The 24782-nt window shown below is 42.1% G+C and overlaps 2 protein-coding genes across 10 annotated transcripts in view; both read right to left on the reverse strand.

The window, feature by feature from the left end:
• HHIPL2 (HHIP like 2) overlaps positions 1–7931 on the reverse strand; it is a 28004-nt gene extending 20073 nt beyond the window's left edge. The window contains exons 1-3 of the mRNA XM_027564491.1: positions 7063–7931; positions 2236–2888; positions 969–1112 (exon numbers count right to left, since the gene is read on the reverse strand). Coding sequence (XP_027420292.1) covers positions 969–1112; positions 2236–2888; positions 7063–7383 — 1118 coding nt within the window. The 5' untranslated portion in view covers positions 7384–7931. The remainder of the gene's footprint in view (positions 1–968; positions 1113–2235; positions 2889–7062) is intronic.
• A 5759-nt stretch (positions 7932–13690) lies between these two features.
• TAF1A (TATA-box binding protein associated factor, RNA polymerase I subunit A) overlaps positions 13691–24782 on the reverse strand; it is a 32154-nt gene continuing 21062 nt past the window's right edge. For 5 of the 9 annotated variants that reach the window (XM_027564493.1, XM_027564494.1, XM_027564492.1 and 2 more), the window contains 6 exons: positions 22079–22209; positions 20656–20814; positions 19560–19626; positions 18700–18823; positions 17075–17229; positions 13696–14068 (listed from right to left, as the gene is read on the reverse strand). In XM_027564493.1, coding sequence (XP_027420294.1) covers positions 13956–14068; positions 17075–17229; positions 18700–18823; positions 19560–19626; positions 20656–20814; positions 22079–22209 — 749 coding nt within the window. In that variant the 3' untranslated portion in view covers positions 13696–13955. Of the gene's footprint in view, positions 14069–16430; positions 16552–17074; positions 17230–18699; positions 18824–19559; positions 19627–20655; positions 20815–22078; positions 22210–24782 lie in introns of those variants that run through there. The other 4 variants (XM_027564499.1, XM_027564496.1, XM_027564498.1 and 1 more) reach the window with 4 other exon arrangements.

A 24782-nucleotide genomic window follows, 5' to 3' on the forward strand; every position in this document is an offset into this window, starting at 1 on the left:
AAGGGCAGAAGGATCACATGACCTTTCTCTAGATGGCACAGCCTCGCTGGATTGTCTGAGTTTGAATTCTGGTTCTGCCCTATACTCTCTATGACCTTGGATAGACTACTTCACTCCTCTCTGCCTTTATTATCTTGTCTGTAAAATGGCTATCATAACACCTATACTTCATAGGATCCATTCATTCCAAATGTATTTATGGCATGACACCATTGCTAGGCACTATTCTAGGGGCTGGGAATACATGAACCAAGAAAAGAGATTAAAATTTTTGCCCTTGTGGCTGTCAGAATTATGTGCTCAAATAAACATAAGGTATTTAGAATAGCACTGGACACACAGTAAGCAACAAATATGCATTGCTGTTGCTTCTGTTAGCCTCATTAACTAACTACTCATGTATCTTCATGTGAGACACAGTGCCTGGAACACAGTAGTCAATAATATTGTTGAGCTGAATTGAACTAGATGGTCAGATCATGGCATAGTAAATAATGTCCTGCTCATATATATTAAAAATCTTGAATTCATCTTTATATGGCCCTCTGAGAGTCATGTTGAACATCCATAATATTAATTATAAAAATACATTATGCCTGAAAAGTATAGGACAGAATTTCTCTGGTGGTCCAATGGTTAAGAATCCACCTTCCAATGCAGGGGGCATAGGTTTGATCCCTGGTCAGGGAACTAAGATCCCACATTTCACGAGGCAACTAAGAGCACAGGCCACAACTAGAGAGACTGAGAGTTGCAGTGAACAATCCCACATAAGGCCCGAGGTTGCCAAATAAATAAATATTCCAAGTAAATATTAAGGAAAAAAAAATAAGAAAAGAAAACCAAATGTTCTTCCCATTGTGTCAACAGAGGAGACTACACCTTGCAGTAAATGAGTTGGGTTTGACCCTCTGCAGATTCCATCTCAGCAAAAACATTACACCAGGGCAAGCCTGCATCCAGCTTACTTGTTCTGAGCATTTCCAAATTTGCCGAAGGGATCCCCAGCCTGTCCTCCATCCCCAGTGAATATGTACATATAGCCATCTAGGCCAAAAAGAAGTTGTCCACCATTATGATTTGAGGCTGGTTCTTCTATCTCCAAAATGACCCTGGAAGGAAAAAGAAACCACACGTTGATGAAAGCTGATACAGCATCCTCTTGAGACATCCAGAAATGACTGGCTCAAGCCAGCCAAGGACCACAAAACAGGTAGCTCGGCGGCTCTGGGACACCCCTCGCTTCCTAGTATGACTCCGTCATGGATCTTTTTTTTTTTTCACATCCTGACTTCATGTGCTGTAGACACAGCGGGGTAACCATCACCCTTTTCTGGTGCTCAGCCTTACTCTCTTCTCTACAAGAACCACCAGTCCCATCCTTTGGACAATCTAGCAGGGGTTAGTCTATCACTTCTTTATGTTCTTTTCAATCTCTAAACCTGTCTGTATGGGAAAAGCGAGATAAGGCAGAATGGAGCAGGAAAAAAGGGTGGAATGGTGGAGCAAAAGAGCATGAGCTTGGGGTTAGTTGGAGCTGGGCCCTTCATCTGACCAGGCTTAATTACCTTGTGTCAAGCTTTCCGGAGAGGATGGGAATTCCCATGTTCAAGATAAAAGGCCTGAGATCTGATGGTCACACAATAATCAGAGGCTACTGTTATTTTTAATGTGGATATTATCTAAAATCATTTCTCAAATCCTTATCGCCTCTGGCCTTTGCTTATCCTCTATAAAATCAAGCAAGCATGGTTCTAGGTAACTGTAAAGATGGGTGGTTATAGTCATGAAGACCATCCACTGAAGATTCTAACTTGGGTTAACCAACTAATCAGCAATGACTTTTGTCCTCATTATAAGCTGCTGCAGCTGCTGCTGCTGCTGCTAAGTTGCTTCAGTCGTGTCTGACTCTGTTCGACCCCATAGATGGCAGCCCACCAGGCTCCCCCATCCTTGGGATTCTCCAGGCAACACTGGAGTGGGTTGCCATTTTCTTCTCCCATGCAAGAAAGTGAAAACTGAAAGTGAAGTCACTCAGTCATGTCCGACTCTTAGGGACCCCATGGACTGCAGCCCCCCAGGCTCCGTCCATGGGATTTTCCAGGCATTGCCTTCTCCCCATTTTAAGCTAGTAGATCTAAACCCAGGAAAGTTCCTCTATTTCATCTCAGAGGACCAACTGGCAATATTTTGGAACACAGCACACAGATGCAGACTCTTATGTATATGCCTCACCTCTCTGATTTGGGATCGGCTTTGTTGGGATCAGCCCGAGAAACTTTCATCTCACTAATCCGAATCTTCTCTACCCTCTTCTTGCCCAGGCATGAATAATAAATGTAGAACTTGCGGTTACGGCGGAATCGGGGATGAAAAGCCAACCCCAAGAAGCCTCTCTCGTCCCCAATCCAGGGAGTGGTCAGCACCAGGCTCTTGAGGTCCAAGAAGGGTTGTTCCAGGCGACTCCCATCAGGCAGATAGACCCATACCACCCCGACCTGCTCGGCCACGAAGAAGCGGTGGGTGCCGTCCCCAGCGTGGACCATGGCGACCGGGTTCCTCAGCCGGTTGGCCACCTCGGCCAAGCAGAGCTGCAGGCAGCCCCGACGGTCCTCGGCCACAGTCCCCAGGTTGCGGTTGAGATGGTTGCTCCTCAGGATGTTGGGGAAGCAGTAGTCCTTGTCGGGAAGGTTGAGGAGGTGGCAGAAGCGTGTGCCATCCTTTCCAGGGGATTCCTGGAAGCGGCGGTCATTGGTCAGCAGAGCGATGGCGGAGTGGCAGTTCGAGTGGAATGCAGAACAGTAGTCAGAGCAGAGGCCAGGAAGGTTCCGGAGGGGCGTGCGTGGGTTCTCAGCGTCGTAGAGGTGGGCTGCGTAAGGGGAGCACTCCTGGAAAAGAAGAGTGACCTTAGCCCCCAGGCAGACTGGCCATGGTAGGGCTGGAACCAACTTTTCTCTTTTCAAGGATTTGACTTTTTTTTTTTTAAAGAGTTTTTAAACCTTGACTTCACTTTGGTTTTATTACAGAAATATTTCCCTCTTGATGCAATATACTTCTTTTAATTTTCTAAAGTCATACCTGTGTGGATGTTCTAATCAACTTTATGTTTTGAGCAAAAAGAGGGAAAACAGGCCTGGGGAAGAACCAGGATTCTGGAGCTTCTGTTATTACCAACTACTGAAAAGAAAGCTCTTCTTTGGGACCCACATTTTCTACCCAGTTAATGCTCCTGGAAAGTAGAAAGGGGAAAAAAATTCTCTCAGATTTACTGTAATTATAACCTCGCTCTTGACACATAGAGTTTTGGTAAATGATCAATTTTTTTTAAATAAGAAGATGTAGTACCAAATGTCTCATCTTTCCCTTTTTTTTTTATTATAAGTGCTGTAAGATTTAATTTCTTTATGCACATCTGAAGCAGTGTGCCAGAAGGTTTACATTTGCTGAATCTCAGTACTGGATCTGTGTGAGTTGCTCAGTTGTGTCTGACTCTGTGACCCCATGAACTGTAGCCAGCTAGGCTCCTCTGTCCGTGGAATTCTCAGGCAAGAACACTGGAGTGGGTTGCCATTCCCTTCTCCAGGGGATCTTCCCGATGCTGGGATCGAACCCGAGTCTCTCGCATTTCACATACTGCAGGCAGATTCTTTACCATCTGAGCCACCAGAATCTGTCATGTTGATTATTTAATTTTTCTGTATGTTAACTTTTTTTCTTTCGCCACATTGTACAGATGTGCAGTGTGTGGGACCCTAGTTCCCCAACCAGAGATGGAACCTGTACCCCCTGCAGTGGAAGCACAAAGTCCTAACCACTGCCAGGGAAGTTCTATTCAAAACATTTTATAATTTAAAAATAAAATTATCAAAATGAACGTGCAATGTATCATGCCCAGAGATCAGGTATGTAGTGATTTCTTCTCTTCAATGAAAGGCAGAGGCAACTGTGATCAAGAAAGTAAGAAAGGCCCGTTTTTGTTTGTTTGGTTTGGTTAATTTTTGGCTGCGCTGGGTGTTCGTTGCTGCATGGGCTTTTCTCTAGTTGCAGTGAGTAGGGGCTACTCTCTAGTGGTGGTTCATGGACTTCTCACTGCAGTGGTTTCTCTCTCTCGTCACGGGCTCTAAGGTGCGTGGGCTCAGTAGCTGTGGCACATGGGCTTAGTTGCCCTGCTGCACATGGAATCTTCCTGGACCGGGGACTGAACTCATGTCCCCTGCATTGGCAGGCAGATTCTTAACCACTGGACCACCAGGGAAGCCCAGAAAGGCCAGTTTAAAGGGAGTGGTTGGGGCCGTGGAGTAGGGCAGGGTCCACTCTGGAAGCTGCTTCTGATCACGGACACCTCCCTGGCACCTGCCGGCCCAGGGCTGTCTCATTCATGTCTGTTCTCTCACCTACGAGAGGGATCAGCAGCATTTCTCAGATGTGTTGAGTTCCCCATTTTTTCTTATTTCAACCCTGATTGCAGATTTGCAGAGCAGCAGACTCTTATCGGGAAGAGCAGAAGAAAGAGCCCAGGGATTCACAGCATCTCTCCCAGAGCTGTTTCCATTTATGAGACTTGTCAGAGCCGCTGACAAGAAGCCAGATAGATGAACTGCTCTAAGTCCCACCTGACTGACCTGTCCACTCCTGGGGAATGGAAAGAAGAGAGATGGAAGACAAAAATAAGGATGAAATACCCAGGAACAGAGGAGGCTGTGGACAAGTAACCACCTGCATGGCACACTCTTAGGCATCATTAAGAATCTGCACAGTTGCCTCTACTCAATTAGCTCAGGAACTATCATTTCTGTCTTAGAAAACAAAGGCCCAGGAACGATCTCTCCTAGGTGCCAGGCACTGTCCTCTGTACTGGGGCTGTTGACAGTGAGTGAGATGCCCAATGGCGCTGTCCTGCTGGAGCTTATGCTTGCCCTAGGTCAGGGAACCAGTAAGTGGATCGGCCAGGGCTGTTGTGACTCAACTTTGGCATGGTATGATCAAAAGGGCACGAGACTTGGAGCCTGAGCCTGTGAATTTGTGCCACGGCACTCTTTGACCTTGGATTGTGAAAGTGAAAGTCACTCAGTCACGTCCAGCTCCGCAAGCCCATGGACAATAGTCCATGGAGTATCTCCAGGCCAGAATACTGGAGTGGGTAGCTGTTCCCTTCTCCAGGGGATCTTCAAAACCCAGGGATCAAACTGGGGTCTCCTGCATTGCAGGTGGATTCTTTACCAGCTGAGCTACCAAAACTCCTAATTCTGGGACTTCCCTGGGGGTCCAGTGGCTGAGACTCCTCGTTCCCAGTGTAAGGAGCCTGGGTTTGATCCCTGGTCATGGAACTAGATCCCACATGCCTCAACTAAATACATAAATATTATTAAAAAAAAAAACCACCACCTAATGCGTAAAATGGGGGTCCTAGTAGCTGCCTGGAGAATCATTGCTGGGAACATACTACATATTTGGGGAAGAAAGAGGGAGAAGAAATTTAAGTTGTGAAATTTAATAAATATTAATAGATGCATGTAGGTCATTGTTTTTAATTTTTTAAATTCTCATTTATTTTTGGCAGTGCTGGAGTCTTCCTTGCTGCACGGGCTTTTCTCTAGTTGCTGAGAGCAGGGCCACTCTAGTTGTGGTGTGCAGGCTTCTCATGGCTGTGGCTTCTCTTCTTGCAGAGCACAGGCTCTAGCGTGAGTGGGCTCAGTAGTTTCCACCCTCCGGGTCTAGAGCACAGGCTCAGTAGATATGGTGCAGGGACTGCTCTGCGGCATGTGGGATCTTCCCAGATCAGGGACTGGACCCATGTCTCCTGCATTAGCAGGCAGATTCTTTACCACTGAGCCACCAGGGTATTCCGTTTTTAATTTTGTTGAAGCATAGTTGATTTACAATGTTGCATTAATTTCTACTCTATAGCAAAGTGATTCAGTTATGCATATGTATATTCTTTTTCATAGTCTTTTCCTTTATGGACATGTGTAGGTTATTCTTATTCCTCAAATCCCTGAAACAGGAGAGCTGCTGAATTTGGCTTTCTGAAACCTCATGCAATAGGGAAGGGGGAGGGAGGAGACATTTTTATCTGGGGACTTCATCCAGAAACGGAGTCTCAGTGTTGCTCATAAGAGCCGGGCTTCTGCCCAGATGGTTATCCCAGAGTTAATTCTCCAGGAAACAGCTGAAGGGCGGAGCCTGAGGTGAGAGAGGACAGCCCAGGGCGATGCCTCCCGGGTGGCTGGCTTCTGTTCCATTCACTTCACAGGGAGGTGAGGTGGCCAGCTGGCTCTGGGATCACAGTGGGAGAGCCAAGTAATTGCACTGACATGCCCAGGGGCTGGGGGGGGAGGGGTTCCAATCCGCCTGGATTTGCTATCTCACCCCCAACCCATCAGTAGAGTGCTCCTCCTCACGACAGTTTCTTTCATCTGCCCTCCAACTAGACTCTCCCCAGCACCCGTGAACCCCTCTTCCCACAAAGTCAGTGTCCGCAGCCAGCATCTGACATGGGTTCAGGCTGAGCCCTACAGAAGTGATGTCTGCCAGGGATGTGGGTTTTGGCCACTAGAGAGCCGGGAGAAGCAGAACCTCTGAGAAATTGCCACTGAGCAGCTTGAAGCTCTCCCAGGCCAGGTTTGGAAAGCTGGGGAAAGCCCCCCTCATCACACCAGAGAGCCCCTGGTGCAAATGACCCAGCCGAGGACTGTATCCCAACGGATGCCACCACTCTGTCCACACACTCCGTGAGCACCCACGGGAGCTCGCAGCTCTCAGTGCCCTGCAGGGAGGTCCCAGGCCGCAGCCGTCCTGAGCTCCGCGAATAATACACCAGGGCCTGCGGGACCCCGGAGGGAGAGCTTTGGGAAACCAAACTCCACCTCAGTGTGCCCGTCCAGAGCCCTAAGCCCCAGGTGAAGGCAGCCACAGGTGAGTCTCTCTCAAGGGCTGGGCGCCCAAAGAGCCTTCCCCCCAAGACCCTCAACCAGCCATCCCAACATTCTATCAGCTGGGGCTGGAAGGCAGCCTCCAAAGCTGGCTCCCTCACCTTCCCGCAGGGCTCCTGCTCAGGCCTACCTGGCAAAGGATGTCTTTAATGTACCCGCCGCACAGCTCATGGCCCTTTAGGTCGAAGTATTCCATGATGTCCCAGTATCGGGCAGCGATGCGGTGGTCCTTACGCTGGTCACAGCAGCCGAAGGACTCATAGTCAGAGCAGAACTCAAGATGCTGGAGGGGCTGGAAGGGGGGCCGGTAATCCAGGCACTGGGGGTGTCCCTGCAGCAGCCCCACCTGGCCCAACAAGACTATGAGGCTGAGACAGAAAATTCGAGGAGAGGTGAGGAGCCAGGGGGTCCACCGACTCCAACCACCCCTGGGAATGGACCTTCTGAGCATCTTGCCCTGGGGACACTCTGGCTACTGCGTGCTCAGGCTGGCTTCCTACTTCGGGCTGGTTCCCTCACTCCCGCCCCCACTGTGTTTTTCTTCCTTCCTTCTCTTCTCTCCTCTGAAGGTTCACTGAGGTGGTTTCTGAAACATGTCCCTTCTGGGAGCTGGACCGCTGTCTCCTGTGAAAGAGGTGAGCAGCGTCCAGTCCCTTCCAGTCCCCTAAACAGGAAACTGGTACAGCCCGCTGGGAGTGTAGTTATCCAGGTGCCAGCAGAAAGGTACAGTGATGTCCAAGGCAGATGAACTGAGTTTATTAAAACTGCAAAGAATTCCTATGGGAAATTCCCACTTTGTTTACAGCCCCGTTCCCAAGCTGAGCAGTCAGGATCTCCAAGGAGAACAGCGCACAGTACACGGTCCTGGACAGCACGTTGGAAGGCGGTGTTCCAGTGTGCCTTTCGTGCCAAGAGCAACACAGGGAGCTCGGGTGTGGATCTGGGAAGACGGAAGCGGGGTGGAGCAGGCAGCGGGGCCCTGCAGTTCCTGAGACCCAGAAAGGTCTGTATTCTGAGGGGTAGGAAGACAGGACATTTCACGAATCAAGAGGAGATGGTGAGTCATAACTACCATGGTGATCATTTTGGAATGTATATAAGTATTGAATCATTATGTTATGTAACAGGAACTGACATAGTGTTGTATGTAGATCAATATACTTCAAAAACAAACTCACAGAAAAAGAGATCAGATTTATGGTTATGGGGGGACGAGGAATTGGATAAAGACAGTCAAAAGGTACAAACTTCCTCCTTATAAGACAAATACTAGGGATGTAATGTACAATATGATAAATATCATTAACACCTATATGTTTTATACGAAAGTTGTCCAAAGAGTCAATCCTAGAGTTCTCACCACAAGAAAAAAATTTTTTTCTATTTAACTTTGTATCTATATGAGATGATGGATCATCACTGAATTTATCATGGGCATCATTTCATGATGTATGGAAGTCCAATTATTATGCTGTACACCTTAAACATAATAGTTCTATAGCTCAATAAAATTGAAAAAAAAGAGGAGATGGTGAAGGAAAAGGAGAGGTTCACACCTAATGTAAACAAGGCATCAGCAAGGACTATCTGGGGTGGTTTCATCAGGAAGCACAGAACGTCTGGGTTATTTTTGCCAAATCTGTATTTTTCGGGGGAGAGCCCTCCTCACTTAGCATGTGTTTCAACATTAGCACTGATGAATACTAATACACATTTTGCTTTATCAGAGTAGGAAATGGCAATCCAGCCCAGCGTTGTTGCCTGGAGATTTCCATGGATGGAGGACTCTGGCGAGCTACAGTCCACGGGGTCAGAAAGAGCCAGATGCGACCAAGCATGTTTTGCTTTATGTATGTCCCTTGCACGTAATGGTCCTTTGATAAATATTTCTTGGATGTGTGATGAAGTACACAGAATCCCAAACTCAACCCCAAATGGAGGCATGAACAGGAGTAGCTCAGGCTCACAGGAGACATTTGGTACCTGAGCTCACTGTCCTTTGGGTTTTTCCACAAGTTCACTCCACCCTGAAATGTCCTTACTGGCAAACACTGCCCTCTGAAATGCAGATGAAGTCAAAGATTCTTCTGGATGGAGGAGGGCTCCCCACCTGGCACCCTCTTCAGCACCAAGAGCCTTTGCCAGAGCATCACCAAGAAGGGACACTGAGCCTCAGTCTAGCCAAGTCTGTGCTCATGATGCTTTGGATTATGAAAGCCCAGAGTAGCTTTTAAACTATGTTTTTATAACTATGAGAAAAGGCAAGAAGAGGGACTCATTAGAATGACTCCCCAGCACAGCCCTGCTCTCCCATGGGTATGGCTCAATATCATACTTTGTTGAATGTCGCTTTTCAAAACATACATAACACAGCATCTGTTATTCATTGCAACTGTGCTGATTCCACAGGCTTGTTTGCTCAAAGGTCAGATAATGTCATCGCTTGGGAAGCCTTGGGCGGGAGGAACTGCTCTTGGACCAACCTCAGCCAGTGAATTCACAGCCCTGAGACCTTCTCAGAAATGGGAGGTGACCAGCTGCCCTGTAATGTATGAGAATGAATGCATTCTCTCGTTCCATGTAGGGCCTAGGAGTACTTTTTGATTCTTTACTGACGTTTGGGTCAGTTTCCCTTTCGCCAGGAAAAAAAAAAATTGAGTCCAAAGGAATGCCTCCTTTTTGGAAAATAATTTTAATGTTTCTATTTACATAATTATGGCTAAGTATTAAAAAACTTATACATAATTAAACACAAATCTATGTAAGTTCAAGTCAGATCTTACTGTTTGGGGCAGTGATTATAAAATTAGCAGGGAGATATTGGTTTCCAGGTCCCATCAGAAATAACGACAGCATGAATTTCTGACTATTAAAATATGCAGTGTTTCAGGTGGGACTGCATAATATTTTAAATATAATTACACAATACGTTTGGTTATGTAATAATGATGCAGTAATTAATTTTATAACAGATGTCTCAGTGTCAATTCGGTAGGTTTTATGATTATGTGCAAAGGATTATACTGGAAGAGGTATGTTAAACTGAAAACTGATGCGTGAACTAAACTTTTTCAAGAAGTTTATGCTCTGAGAAGAAACATTAAAATAAGTGTCTAAATAATACAAGGGACATTATATTGAGATAATAAGCAGTTTGTTAGTGGATTCAAGGAGGAAGAGATGACATCAGGCTCAAGGGAATGAAGAAAAAAATCATAAAGAAGGTTGAGCAGGGTATTGAAGGTACAGGTGGGGAAGAGTGGACAACAGTTTCTGACCGTGAGGTAAGCCTAGGAGATAAACCTGGAATCACAGCTGGGCCCAGACGGAGTATCTGAAACCACTTTAGCTCTCACTTTTGAAGCAAACATGGTATTTTTCTAAAAATTACTGTATTCGTTTGCTAGGGCTGCTATAACAAAGTACCACAAACTGGAGTCTTCAACAAGTATTTATTGTTTCACAACTCAGGAGGCTGGAAGTCTGAGATCGAGGTGTAGGCAAGGTGGGTTCCCACTAAGGGACAGGAGGGAGAATCTGGCCCTCGCCCCTCCCCTAGCGTTTCAGGGTTTACCAGCAGTGTTCTGCATTCTTTATAGATACATCACCCTGATTTCTGTCACTGTGTTCAGATGACTTTCTTTCTCTGTGCATGTCTGTGTCCAAATTTCCCTTTTTCATAAAGACGTCGGTCAGATTAGAGCTCACTTTAATGATCCTATTTTTAACTTGATTACCTCCGTAAAGACCTGATCTCCAAATAAAGTCACATTCTGAGGAACTGAGGGTTAGGATTTCAATATATCATTTTATATATATAAAATATATATATGCACCCATACACTGGCATGCACACAATGTTTCATAAGACAAGTGCCTTTTAAAAATGATGTTAAGAATCTGGTGTTTATCTTAGAATCAGGTCATGGAATAGAATAGAAACAACATAAAAAGCAATGCTCCAGCTCAGTAACCTCTCATACAACGTTTACTGCTTTCTCTGGCATCTGCCTTCTCTAACAATCTGAAAATGAGCAGGTGTGTTTGAGCTTAGGGAAAGTATTAATAACTCTTATTTGTATTATAGTGTATGAAGCATTTTCTCACTTCATCTCAGGTGATCTTCACAATAACTCTATTACTTAAACAGGGCAGATATTCCACTACCAATGTACAGACAAGTGACTTCAGTCTCAGATTCCATGAAAACACTTAAGAGTCATGCTTTAGGTGAAGGAAAAAGATAGCATGAAAATTTAGGTGTTCCAAGTTATAGCCCAGATATCACTCACTCCATCATGATGTATAAAAGCTTTTTTTTTTTTTAATATAGCAATAATCTTACTTGTCTCTATTCTATAGGTAAAGAAACTGTGAAAGCTTATGATAAGCCCAGGATTCAAACCTATTGAACCAATTCAAGAGGATTGCAAGCCTCTTGAGGTCTGCACTTGGCAGAAATTCACCAAAATATTACTGCCTATGGGATAGGCACAGTCAGTCAATAACTTCCGTTTAAGTTTTCATTCAGTTCTGTTCAATATTTAATAAGCCAGAAATTCTGTTAGGTGTTGGTGATATGGAGATCATTAATGTTAATCGCTCAGTCATGTCCAACCCTTTGCAACCCCTGGACTGTAGTCTGCCAGGCTTCTCTGTCCATGGGATTTCCCAGGCAAGAATACTGGAGTGGGTTACCATTCCCTTCTCCAGGGGATCTTCCGCACCCAAGGATGAATCCCAGGTCTCCTGCATTGCAGGTGGATTCTTTACTGTCTGAACCACCAGGGAAGCCCGGATAATATACTACTAAGAAAGACAGATGTACAAAGATCATTAAACAATGCAGTGATTTGACAATTTGACAAGAGGCTGCAGGGGAGGGATTGGTGAGGACACAGAGAGGGAACCCTCCATGCCCAGGAGAGGGGAAAGGCGATGGCTTCCCTGTATTCTTTGCCCTGATCCCTAGCTCAGGGCTCTGCAGGTTATAAACACTGACTAACCTGGGAGGCGGTACACATACCACAGATAGTCTCTGATCTTTGGAACTACACTGATTGAGTTAGAGTCCTGATGCCAACACCTACCAGCTGTGACCTTGGGTGAGTTATTTAATCTCTGACTACCCTACTTTCTTTCTTGGTAAGATAGGGGATAGTTCGTAGGATTGCAGTGATGAGATGATGAAATGTGAAGCCCAAAGTGCTTGATAAACTTTAGCCATTATTATTTATGAAACTGGCTTTTAGTGCACTTAAGAAATTTTCAGTTGATTCACACTGCTCTCATTGCATAATTAGATACAAACTTTTGATAACCATATGTACTCATTTCTCTTTCATCCTCACCTCCATCCTGCTAGAGATGAGGAGAATTCATAAATCCTATTTTAGAGCTTTTGACTAAAGGTATCAGGGAATAGATGGGATGTGGACATCCCTATAGGGTTAATCTTATATGGAACTTCCGTACCACCCAAGCATGGACTCCTAGTGGTAAAGCCAATCCTGGTCACTGGTAGCTTTCACTTGCTTTACTTTGGTTCTGTTGGGCATCTGCTTGTCTCACATAAATAGTATAAGGTTGGGTAGCTGTTCGTTGATGGGTCATTTATTTATGAAATATAAGATATCAAGTTAAATTATTGACAAAGCGTAATTTATCTGCTAGTTTTCTCACAGAAGGTTTGAAATTAGTAAGAATATAAGCCAATAGTGGGCTTCCATGGTGGCTTAGATGGTAAAGAAATCTGTCTGCAATGCAGGAGAGCCGGGGTTCAATCCCTGGGTCAGGAAGAGCCCCTGGAGAAGGAAATGGCAACCCATTCCAGCATTCTTGCCTGGGAAATCCCATGGACAGAAGAGCCTGGTGGGCTACAGTCTATAGGGTCACAGAGTCAGACACAATTGAGAGACTAATACTTTCGCTTTCAAGCTTAGTGAGGAAATAGCAGCAGAAACCAGGACTCTGAGTATATGATCACACATAAGCCAATGGGGGAAATGTGTGGTTTGCCATCTGAATACTGGACTTGCTCTGAAGTTAGGGAGCCTTCAAGGAACTCAAATACTAGTTATCTGAACAGTAAATGTATCTGAGCCAAGACAGTTTTGAAGAAGCACTTACTCCAACGGTTACTACAACATGTTATAAAACTCACTCATATTCCGGGAAAGTTGTTCTTGGCATCTGAGCGAAGCTTCCCCATTGGGCTTCCTATATAACACTCAGACACTACTTCTCCACTGTCCAGCCATCCACGGCTGCAGCCTGGTCTCTGGGAGAAAGGAGAGGGACACAGGAGTTCTGGAGCAAGTCTTGGCCGGCCCTGCCAGGCACACAAGTGGACCGACACAACTGGAGCCCTTTAAAGTCAGGCCAGTGCCAGCTGGAAACAAGCAGGCCTTCTACCCTCTCTACCCAAATGTCCTCTAGCGGCAAAGGTCCCTCTCTACCAGAGTTCACTTAACCCCACACTGCCATGTCTCATTACCAAAAGAGAAAGGGGAGGAGTCCTTTTCTAAATTCTTCTTTCCTCAACAGAACTGATCACCAATATATTCTTCATGGTATTAAACCTAATGTGGATCATTGCATTGCAGGCAGACGCTTTAACCTCTGAGCCACCAGGGAAGCCCCAATTAACATCTAAAAGAACACAAGTTCATTTAATAGTCCCACAAGTTGTATTTCATTACACGATTGTCAGAAGCAAATTAGCTGCAAACTGCAATAACTGCTGTAGCGCTATATTCTTAGATTAAACAAATATATTTTTATTTGAAGATTATTCCTTAATGTTACATTTAACAGTACAAAAGGGAAAAATGTATTTACAAAGAACAAATGAGACTCTTCCTCTAGCTATAACTGTTAGTAAAAAAATATATAAAAAAATATACAAATAAACCTTTTGTAGTCAAATAAACTACTTCCTTAAAATACAAAATAAAATACACTTAAAACTATCACTGAATTACTACTCTGTAGCTACAAATCTGGAATAACTAAAATTCAGTATCAGAGTCCTGAATTTACAATGCTGTATTTTTTCACTGATTTCTTCATCTGCTTCATTTTCTTCTTTAACACTTGATGATCTTGCTTTGAAATATACCGAAAATATTTACAACCTAAAAAAAAAAAAATCAAGGCAAAATAAACAAAAAGTTTTAACACTTACCAAATTCTTCAAGTGCTTTTCTACATTGTAAAAATTCTACTTCAACTCTGGCACACTGATGATTATATAAACAGATGGATTTGTATTATCTATGGACGTATGTCTCGGAGAAGGCAATGGCACCCCACTCCAGTACTCCTGCCTGGAAAATCCCATGGACAGAGGAGCCTGGAAGGCTGCAGTCCATGGGGTCGCTGAGGGTCAGACACGACTGAGCGACTTCACTTTCACTTTTCACTTTCATGCATTGGAGAAGGAAATGGCAACCCACTCCAGTGTTCTTGCCTGGAGAATCCCAGGGACGGAGGAGCCTGGTGGGCTGCCGTCTTTGGGGTTGCACAGAGTCGGACACGACTGAAGCGACTTAGCAGCAGCAGCAGCAGCAGCAGCATGGACATATGTCTAAGCTCATTCTCAGCACTGTCACCAGTGAAATGGACTGCTTCCTACCTACAAAAATACTTCTGATCCATCATGATTAAAACTTATACTTTAGCTTGTTTTCTACCTTCCCTCCCAAACCTTAGTTAAGGTGAGATGCATATTATACTGTGCTCTGCTTAGTCTTGTCTGACTCTTTGTGAACCCATGGACTGCAGCCTGCCAGGCTCCTCTGTCCATGAGGATTCTCCAGGCAAGAATACTGGAGGGGGTTGCCATGCCCTCTTCCAGGGACCTTCCCAACCCAGGGATGGAACCCAGGTCTCCCGACATTGCAGGCAGATTCTTTACCATCTGAGCCACCAGGGAGGCCCAAAAATACCGGAGTGGGTAGCCTATCCCTTCTTCAGGGGAACTTCCCAAACCAGGAATTGAACTGGGGTCTTCTGCATTGCAGGAGCTACCAGGGAAGCCCATGCATATCACATTCATGTATTAAATACGCCTTCTCCAGAAGCAAACTACAATAGCTTCCTTCTCAATGACAACTTGGTCAAACAGTCACAGAGGTATCTGTAACAATTAGAAAGTCCTCTGTAGAAAACCTTGATGTGAAGAATTAGGACAGACAAATTCTATGTTAGAAGAGATCAAAAATTATCTCTCATTCCCACCATCTAGCAGGCAGCCAGAGGTGATCAAGGAGTTCTGCCAAAGGTGCTCATCAGACCTTCTATCTGCTTTTCATACTCTTACAGTGCTAAGAGGATCACTAGTTAAGTATCTGAGAGACATGAGTCAAATTCCTGTAAGAAAAATGTAAGCTGGGTATTATAAGGGATTTTCTATTTAATAAATGAGACCATAAATCACGTATAAAAAATTAGCATTATTACAGTCTCAGCTTGCCTCTATTCATCTTTCCTGGAAATTCCTAGGACATATATTGTACCTAGAGTAATTAGTTTATTACCCCTGAAAATAGTATGTGAGACTTGCTAATATTTTGTTAGCTGGGAAGCAGTGGTATATGCAATGTTAATAATTTGTGCTTCTAAATGTATCTGCCACTTTAGCAAAAACAAAGTACAGATTTCTGCTTCTGTCTAGAATACAGAAAACTGGAAAGAACTTTGCTCCCATTGTAACAAAGAGAAAAAGCCAAATAAACTACAATCTCCTAACTTCAAGCCCACCTGAGCTGAAGTCACATGACAGCCGAGCAGCCTGGACGGCCAGGAAGGAAAGGCCCCTCCAAGGAGAAGTGGGCCTGGTCGCCTTGAGTGGAGCATGGGAGGAAGGGCAGCCCCTACACCCTGCTCCGAGCACAGAGCAAAGGCAGATGAAGGCGAGAATTCAAATCCAGGGTGTAATGAGGGTAACCAGACCAAGAACAAAACGCAGCTCAGTTCCCGATAGACTGACTTAACCCCCACACTAACATCCTGAAAAAAGAAGCAGTGAGCCCACTCTCAGGCACTTTATGCCTGATATGCCTGATACTTCAGAACTTACGCAGCACTTTAAAGTGAGCTTTGCGTGATGCTTACAACAATCCTGTAAGCAAATCAGGCAGCTGTTACACTGCCCGTCTCACACAGAAGGCTCCCAAAGGCTACCTGCTTGGCCTAAGTGATGCAGCGAGTAAGGGACAGAATTGGAAAGTTAACCCAGGTCTTCAGACCCCACTCAAACACAGGTACATTCTGATATCTGTACTAGAAATCTTTATACTCATAAAGTTGGAAATCACAGTCCAAATCACATTTTTGTGTCTTGTCATCAGTATATTAGGGAGAAATTTTTAAAATTACTCTGTTTATTAACCCCTTTCTTCCCACAAAATCAGCATCTGGTTAATCTTAGTAACCATCTGAAACATTAACTGAGAATACTAATTCCGAATTAGCACAAACTATATCTAAACTGACCTGAAGAATCTCTTTAGAGCACTTTAAATTCCCTGGCCACACAGTGCTCACTGTGGCCACCGTGAGGTTCCTTTCTTCATCTCTGGACAAGATGGACAAGTCTCATTTCAGTACTGGCTACCTTTCCATATTTCAGTGGGAGAAAGCAGGTAAGAGTTTTAACAGCCAAGATACTCCCCAAAGAAAAGATCAATTTCCCTTTAAGAAAATTTTTAGGTAAGTTAATAGGAGGTATGTTTTTCTTTTTGTAAGGGAAGAAATGACTCATTGTTACAGGAACAGGGAAGTTAATAGAACATAAAAGTGTCATTTAAAAATGAAATCAATAAAGAATATTTTTCTATTTCTTATAGACAATCTCAGTCAACTTTATAGCACAGCCAAATGGTTATTGTGAAAAGAGTCTGCATCTTTATCTTAATGGCCCTTAAAATATACTCAAATCAAGAGTATAAAAACCAACAACAACAGTTTGAAATCACTGTTTCTAATCCATGGAAATTCCCGACCAACAGATCACTGGCCCCCCCAACTCAAGATTCATTTTTCTATTCACCAGTTATTTCTCCAGCATGAATGCCCACGTTGTAATTTCAAAATCGCCTAAAAGCTATGGCTAGATAAAAAGAAAACAAAACATGTACCTTTTCCTAACAATAACCCAGCTACCAAAGCTTTCTCACAAGCCAAAGTTTTATCATCCTTCCAATTGCTTTTTGCCCAAAAGTAGCTGAAGTGAAAGCTTGGCCACCAGCTTTTCCTGGAGTTCCACTCTTCTTGAACCCAGGCAAGATGACTCCTGGAAAAGAAAAACGTCAAAAGCGAAGGTCAGTGATGGCAACAGACCTATACGGTCAGGATGTGAACTTCAGTCGGGTCCATGGAAAGATGACAAACCAGATGTTCTGAAACTAGCTTCTGGGTACAGCCATGGCACAGAACATACATGAAAGCAAATCCTTTTGAGACTTCTTTGATCTCCACGTCCCATTCTCCATCTACTGAAATAGCCAGTTCAGCACAGCACAGTGGTTACCAGCATAGACTCTGAGGTCAAAGTCTCAGATTCAAATCCCGCATCTTCCATTTATTATCTGTGTGGTCCTGTGCAAGTTGCTTAACCTCTCTGAGCCCAGGGTCCTTGGGTACACGAATGGCACGCATCTCACAGCCCTGTTATTAGGGTTAAACTGGCCCACAGTCTGGCAGGTGTCATAAACTCTTTGCCTGCTGTCCAGTACAAAGTAAAGTTTCAATAAATGTTAGCTATTATTATTCATTACTTTAAAAGTTCCTTTAAAAGCTTAAATTTTATAGGCTACAAAGAATTACTATCCAAATTGACATGCCATTATTGTATATTTACATGAACACATGGGTTTGACAGCCTAACCCAGGCAATGCTAAGTGTTCATCAACAATTTAATTGACTTATTTAGCACCTATTTGTCCTTGTGGGCAAAACTTCTCTGCCTTCAAGAACCTTATGGTTAGTAGGGGTGTAGACTGAGATTTGGAAAGTGGCTTACATTGAGCACACCAACATATCACACTAAAAACACTTCATGATCAGGACTATTCTATCTCTAAGGTCAAGTCAGGTCTGAAGCCTGAAGCAAGTGCCCACTGATAATTAATTTCCTAATAAACTAAAATGGATATAATAACTCAATGAAACTTTCATGTCGTGATATCCTTTATTTTCATGGACAAGGTAAAAATAACAAGGGCCACTTCTTTTCTTATATTCGACATGTGGCATTGATGATTACTATGATCAGAGGTATAGTTTCAGATACTCAGCTCATAAGGGACTCCATAAATATCTGCTGAATGAATAACCAAGATGACTTTAAAAGGTCCTAAAAAAAATCCACTGAAAACAGCTGGGAGAAAAGCTGCTTTCTATGTGATCTTACAAGCAGATGACACAAATTACAAAACACTTTACAAAGAATCTCGTCACGAGAGGAAGTGACCCCTTTTAATCTTTATTTTCGATAAGAAAGTACACAGTTATCCCTTAGCAGAGTAGTGGTAACTGACAGCATTTATTTTAATAGCACAAAAAACCTTGATAGAATTTTTTATGTTTTACTTGTGGTTTCCTATTTCCTGTCTTCTGATGTATTCAGAAGAAAACAGCTAAAACACAGTTTAAGAAATCCAAAAACATAAAGAACTTTAAAAATTGACAGATATTAGCTAAAATTTTGTAAAGTGTTATTTATGCTGATCTAGTAATAAACACTATGTGTTTCTTACTTACCCCATGAGAGTCTGTTTGAGATATTTTGCCAAGTATTTCCAAGCAGTTATATTTTTAGTGCATCCAGCAAAATCTAGAATTCCAAATAACACTTCCAATCCCAGTTTATGGTGTTCTTCCTTGTCTGTGATGGTCAAAACCATTAAGAGTTTACAGAAAGCACTGAAGAGCACAAAGCTAAAAGATTACATTCCATCGACAAAATATCACTGAAGCATAAGCCTTAAAGTTTAACTGTTTAAAACAATTCACATGATCACATTATGATCAACATATGCTCCTGTGATGAATCTGAAAAATTCAATAACTTAGTCCATGCTAATGAAAGCAGGGTGGTGAGTCTGACTTCTGTATGGGTTTATGCTACTCAGAATGTTATTTAAAGTACCTACCCTACTGAGGCATTTCATACATATTCTTTTCTATTAGGAGAGGGACAGAGGCAGTCCCAGTACCTATTAGACTTAAGCAGATTTCCTCCTATGAAGAAATGTTCTTTTCTATACTGAGCTGAATAACAGTAAAGATTAAATGAGCTGAATTATACAAATAGAAGCCGTTTTTCTTTTGCAACCATTGCCTAATACTCTACAGCACGCGTCAGCAAACTTTTTCTGTAAAGGGCCAGACACTAAACATTTAAGTTTTGCAAGCCTTACAGGTTGTCATAACTATGCAACTCTACTGTTGCAGGGCAAAAGCAGCGACAGGTGATATGTAAATAAATGGGCATGGCTGTGCTCCAACAGAACTTGATTTATAAAAACAGGCAAGAGTTGGATCAGGCCCAAGGCCACAGTTGGCTGAGCCCTAGTCTACAGTTTGTCTACACAAAGAGACAGAAAATAAGAACTACTTACCTGATTTTCGCAGTAACCTATGGAATTCTAACATCAGTTTATGAGATGGTACAATCTGATACAAAATCTGGAAGAAAGAGTAATATTGTAATTGTTACCCATTCTAAAGGCATTAGTATATGTTCAGATAAAATTCTTACTACCTAATATGCTCTCAGAAAATGAATCAAGGATTTAAAAGATACTTTTGCTTTTATCCAGTTTTAATTTTGGTATAAAAATGTATTCTATGCAAAGATATTTAAAACAAAAAAATCCCTGCTAAAAACAAGATAGCTGGTTGGGTGGGTGGGTAGTGTGGATAAACAAAGACTTTTTCTTTTCTCCATATTTATACTGTTGACCACACTCGAAAAATTTACTTTCTTTTCAGCACCAGGACTGAGGAGAAAATAAGGAAAAAGAATATCACACAGATATTTACTGATCACAAAAGGTCACAAAATATAGAAAACAAAACAGCAAAGCTAGTTATTTTGGAAGACTGTTTGAGGAATGTACTATATAAAGGGTATTCAAAAGTCAAGGAACTTCCCTGGTGGTCCAGCGGTTAAGAAATCTGCCAATGCAGGGGACACAGGTTCGATCCCCGGTCTGGGAAGGTTCCACATGCTGTGGAGCAACTAAGCCCATGCACCATAACTACTGAGCCTGCACTCAAAGAGCCCAGGCGCCAACACTACTGAAGCCAATGTCCCTAGAGCCCACACTCCACAATAAGAGAGTAGCCCCTACTCGCTGCAGCTAGATAAAGCCCACACATAGCAACAAAGACCCAGCACAGCCAAAAAATAAATAAGCTAATTGAAAAAAAACAATAGCAATGCAAAACTTTCCAACCAGGGTGACAAAGGGTTTCTGTAATACTGATCCTCTCCCCTAGGTCTCACTTGGGCAGAGGATAGGGGAATAGTAGTTGATGAGAGGAGGATCTGCCTGAAGCCCACAGCCTCCTGTCTTTATCTCAGTGTATCACCCATACACGGTCACTTTCTCTGGGTGCTAGAACATGAAAGTTGGAAAGTAGTGACCTAAGAATGTCTTAAAAGTATTTGATTCCCAACCCTGTTCAAACACTGACCTAAGAATTCCCTACCTTAAGCACACTTATCAGTTTCTCTCTTGGTGCCTTCTCTCTCTTTAGAAAGTTGTATAAGTAGACATGAGCGTTTGGATTTGATGGGAACTTTTCATCATAGGCGTAATTGTTAAGCACCTCTCGGGCGCCATCTTGATCCCCGTAGAATTCCAGCATCTATATAAAATAAGTGATGATATCTTAGGTAAATCCTATAAGATACCTATATGAAACATCATGTACAACTTTACTGATGAGCACAAAATATCACACACCTGAAAAACAGCATTTATTGTATAGGGAACAATAGTGATGCTAGCTTTTGCTTCCATCAGTGCATGTTACAACCTCCGTGGAATAGAGAAGATCACATCAAAGGCCTACACGGTTTCCCAATTTTCCCTTGTCATATTTTGTTACTGAAAAATATAGCAACTTCAACATAAGAACTGTTCCTGTGAGAAATAAAGGCTTCAAAGTAGGGCAAACTAAGGACCAAAAAAGACCATATGATGCCACTAACCTCAGTGCCCTACATACTCCAGCCACAAAAGGAGAGCATAGGAATTATAATTCCTTTCCTTTCATTCTTTCCCATCCTGACACAGGAGTTTCCAGATTCACTGGCATACAGTTTCAGAGATTATCTTCTGACAACATAATTCTCACTTTAGCACTAATGAAACTTTCAAAAAGCAAAGTATTTTGATGATATATTCCTAGTCCTCTGTCCTTTCACAATAACTCTAAGATAATACGATGTCCTTAAGAACTTCTAAGAGCCATTCTTCTTCATTTCACATATTGTGACCTAGTTTCAGATTTTTGCCCCCTTCCCTTCTTGATCCCACCATATCATAAAAGATCTTTCTGCTTTTCTTTTAAGCTCAATCAGAACAATACAGAATTGACATTTACAACTATTGTGCTATTATTTATAAATAAATAAACCATCACCCTTGCACCATCCATGAGCCCTGCATCCTTGGGTTTTGCATCTTAGGCTTCAACCAACCACAGACTGAAAATATTCGGAAAAAGAAAATTTCCAGAAAGTTCCAGAATGCAAAACTTGAATGTGCTGCACAAAGGCAACTACCTACACAGCATTCACATTGTGTTAAGTATTAAGAGTAACCCAGAGATGATTTAAAGTATACAAGAGGATGTGCGTAGGTTACATACAAATACTACACCATTTTATATAAGGGATTTCGGTGTCCAAGGGTACTGAGGGGTGACTGCATTTGGCCACGACAGGTTATCCAGTGGTGAAAATAAACACAGTTGTTACTGTATAGTAGGAAAATAGCAAAAATTATTCAGACCAAAAAAGGGCATCCTACTGTTTAAAAAATAATTTTCTCCATTATTTGCCTTCTGATGGATAAAGATTAAGCTTAAAATGAAACTAATAAAAACTTAAGAAAAGTCTACTTACCTCTATATAACTCTTCACAAAAGGGTCCCAAACTCCAGGAATTTGAATCAATGTGCAAAGGTTTATAGACGTCTTCCAGCTGTGGTTAAGCATATTCTGGGATGCTGTGTTGTAAGCATAATCATCTTTATCTGCCCAAAGACAAAAGATTTTTTAAAGCAGTCAGTACTGGAGACTCACGCAGAATCAGTAATTGATAAACTACACATAAGAAAAGCTTAGACTGTAATGGCTTCACTGGTGAATTCTAACAAAGAAGAGTACTAATTCAAAGAAGAGTAGTAATTCTTTACAAACTATCTCCCCAAAAATGACAGAGAGAACACTTCCCAACTTACCTATGAGATCAGTATTACCCTAAGACCAAATCAGACAATAACAACACAAGAAAATTACAGACCAACACCTCTTAAACAGATGTACAAATTCTTAACAAACTACTAGGAAACTGAACCTAGCAACATATAAAGTGGGATTTATTCCAGGGTTGCAAGGTTGTTTAGCATTTGAAATCAATTAATACAGTATTCCAAATCAACAGAATAATGACAAAAACTTCATAATCATCCCTACTGTTGCAGAAAAAGCATTTGATAAAATTCAGTAACTTTTCATGATAAAAACACACAATATCTAGGAATAGAAGGAATTTCTTTAATCTGATAAAGAGCATCTTGTGAAAAACTCACAAGTAATATCAGAATTCATGGTGAAAAACTGCATGCAAGGGAGAATTCCTCTCCTGCCACTTCTGTTCAACACTCTCATGGAGGTTCTGGCCAGGCAATTCAGCAAGAAGATGATATAAACAATGTTCAGATTAGAAAGGAAGAATTAAAACTATCTCTACTTGAAGATGACACGATCTTCCACATAGAAAATCCCAAGAATCCACTAAAAATTTATTAGAATTAATGAGTTCATACTTGTATAATATAAAATCAACATACAAAAATAAACAAATCATCCAAAAATGAAATCAGGAAAATAATGCCATTTACAATAGCACAATAGCATCAAAAACGAGAAACAACTTAGCTATAAGTTTTACAAAAGAGATACAAATCACATCTGAAAAGTATTGTTCAAGGAAATTAAAAACGACTTAAGTAAATGGAAACATATCCCATGATCAAAGATTAGAAGACTTATTAACTTATAATTTTAATGCAACTTCTATCAAAATCCCAGCTGTTTTTTTTTTTTTGCTTAAATTGGCATGCTATTCCTATAATCCATATGGAAATGCAAAAGACCAAGAAGAGCCAAAATAATATTTTTTAAAAATTTGGAGGATTCACAGTGTGACCTCAAAAGTCACTACAAAACTCCAGTAACTAAGACTATGTGATATAGGTATATGTATATCCATAACATGAACTTCCAGGGTGGCTCAGCAGTAAAGAATCCATTTGCCAATGCAAGAGACATGGATTTGATTTTGCTAGGAAGACTGCCCTAGAGAAGGAAATGGCAACCCATTCCAGTATTCTGGCCTGGGAAATACCATGGACAGAGAAGCCTGGTGAGCTGTAGACCATGGCGTCGCAAAGAGCTGGATATGACTTAGCAACTAACAACAACAATGGACGTGTACACATCAGTGGAAGAGAATTTAGAGTCATGAACAAAACTTCGTATATGAGTAAGTGAGTTTTGGTAAGAGTATCAAGGCAATTCAGTGGGAAAATAATAGTCTTTTCAAATAAATGTGCTGGAACAACTGAATATCCACATGTAAAAAGACAAAGTTGAACCTCTATCTACCTCACACGACATACAAAAATTAACTCAAAACGAATCAAAAAACCAAAATGTAGGAGTAAAACTACATACCTCTTAGAAGAAAACATTAGTCTAAATCTTTGTGACCCAGGAGTAGGCAATGGTTTCTCGGATGTGAAACCAAAAGCATAAACAACAAAAGAAAAAGCAGATAAACTAAACTTCATCAAAATTACAACATTTTGTGACTCAAAAACACCATTAAGAAAGTGAAAAAGGTAATCCACAGAATAAAACATTTCCAAATCCTGCACCTATCTGATAAAGGACTTGGACCTAGAATATATAAAGATCCAAAACTCAATAATTTAAAAAAAAGTACTTCAATTAAAAACCTCCTAGGAGAAAAGAATCTGAATGCAAATTTCTCCAACCAGACATATGAATGGCCCAAAAGCACATGAAAAGAAGCTCAACATTATTAGCCTCTAAGGAAACGCAAATCAAAACCACAGTACACCACCTCACACCCACTGGAAGACAGATAACGGCAAGTGTTGGGAAGGACACGAAGAAATCAGTATCCTTCACATACACTGCTGGTGGGAATGGAAAATGGCACAGCTACTTTGAAAAACAGTATGGAGGTCCCTCAAAAGTTCACAGCAATTTTACTCAAAATTGCCAAAAAGTGGAAACAACCCAAATGTCCACCAACTGATAATGGATACTTAAGTGCGGTATATCCATACAATGGAACATAAATAAATAAAAAGGAATTAAGTGCCATTACATGCTACAACGTGGTTGAATCTTTAAAAACATTAGGCTAAGTGAAAGACTAAGTGAAAGAAGTCAGTAACAAAAAACCACATATTTCAGGACTACATTTGTATGAACTGTGCAGGACAGATATCCAGAGACAGAAAGTAGATTGCTAGGTTGCACTGCAATGCAGGAACTGGGGAAGAGTCAAGAG

The sequence above is a fragment of the Bos indicus x Bos taurus genome, chromosome 16, assembly GCF_003369695.1.
Source record: "Bos indicus x Bos taurus breed Angus x Brahman F1 hybrid chromosome 16, Bos_hybrid_MaternalHap_v2.0, whole genome shotgun sequence".
NCBI lineage: Eukaryota > Metazoa > Chordata > Mammalia > Artiodactyla > Bovidae > Bos > Bos indicus x Bos taurus.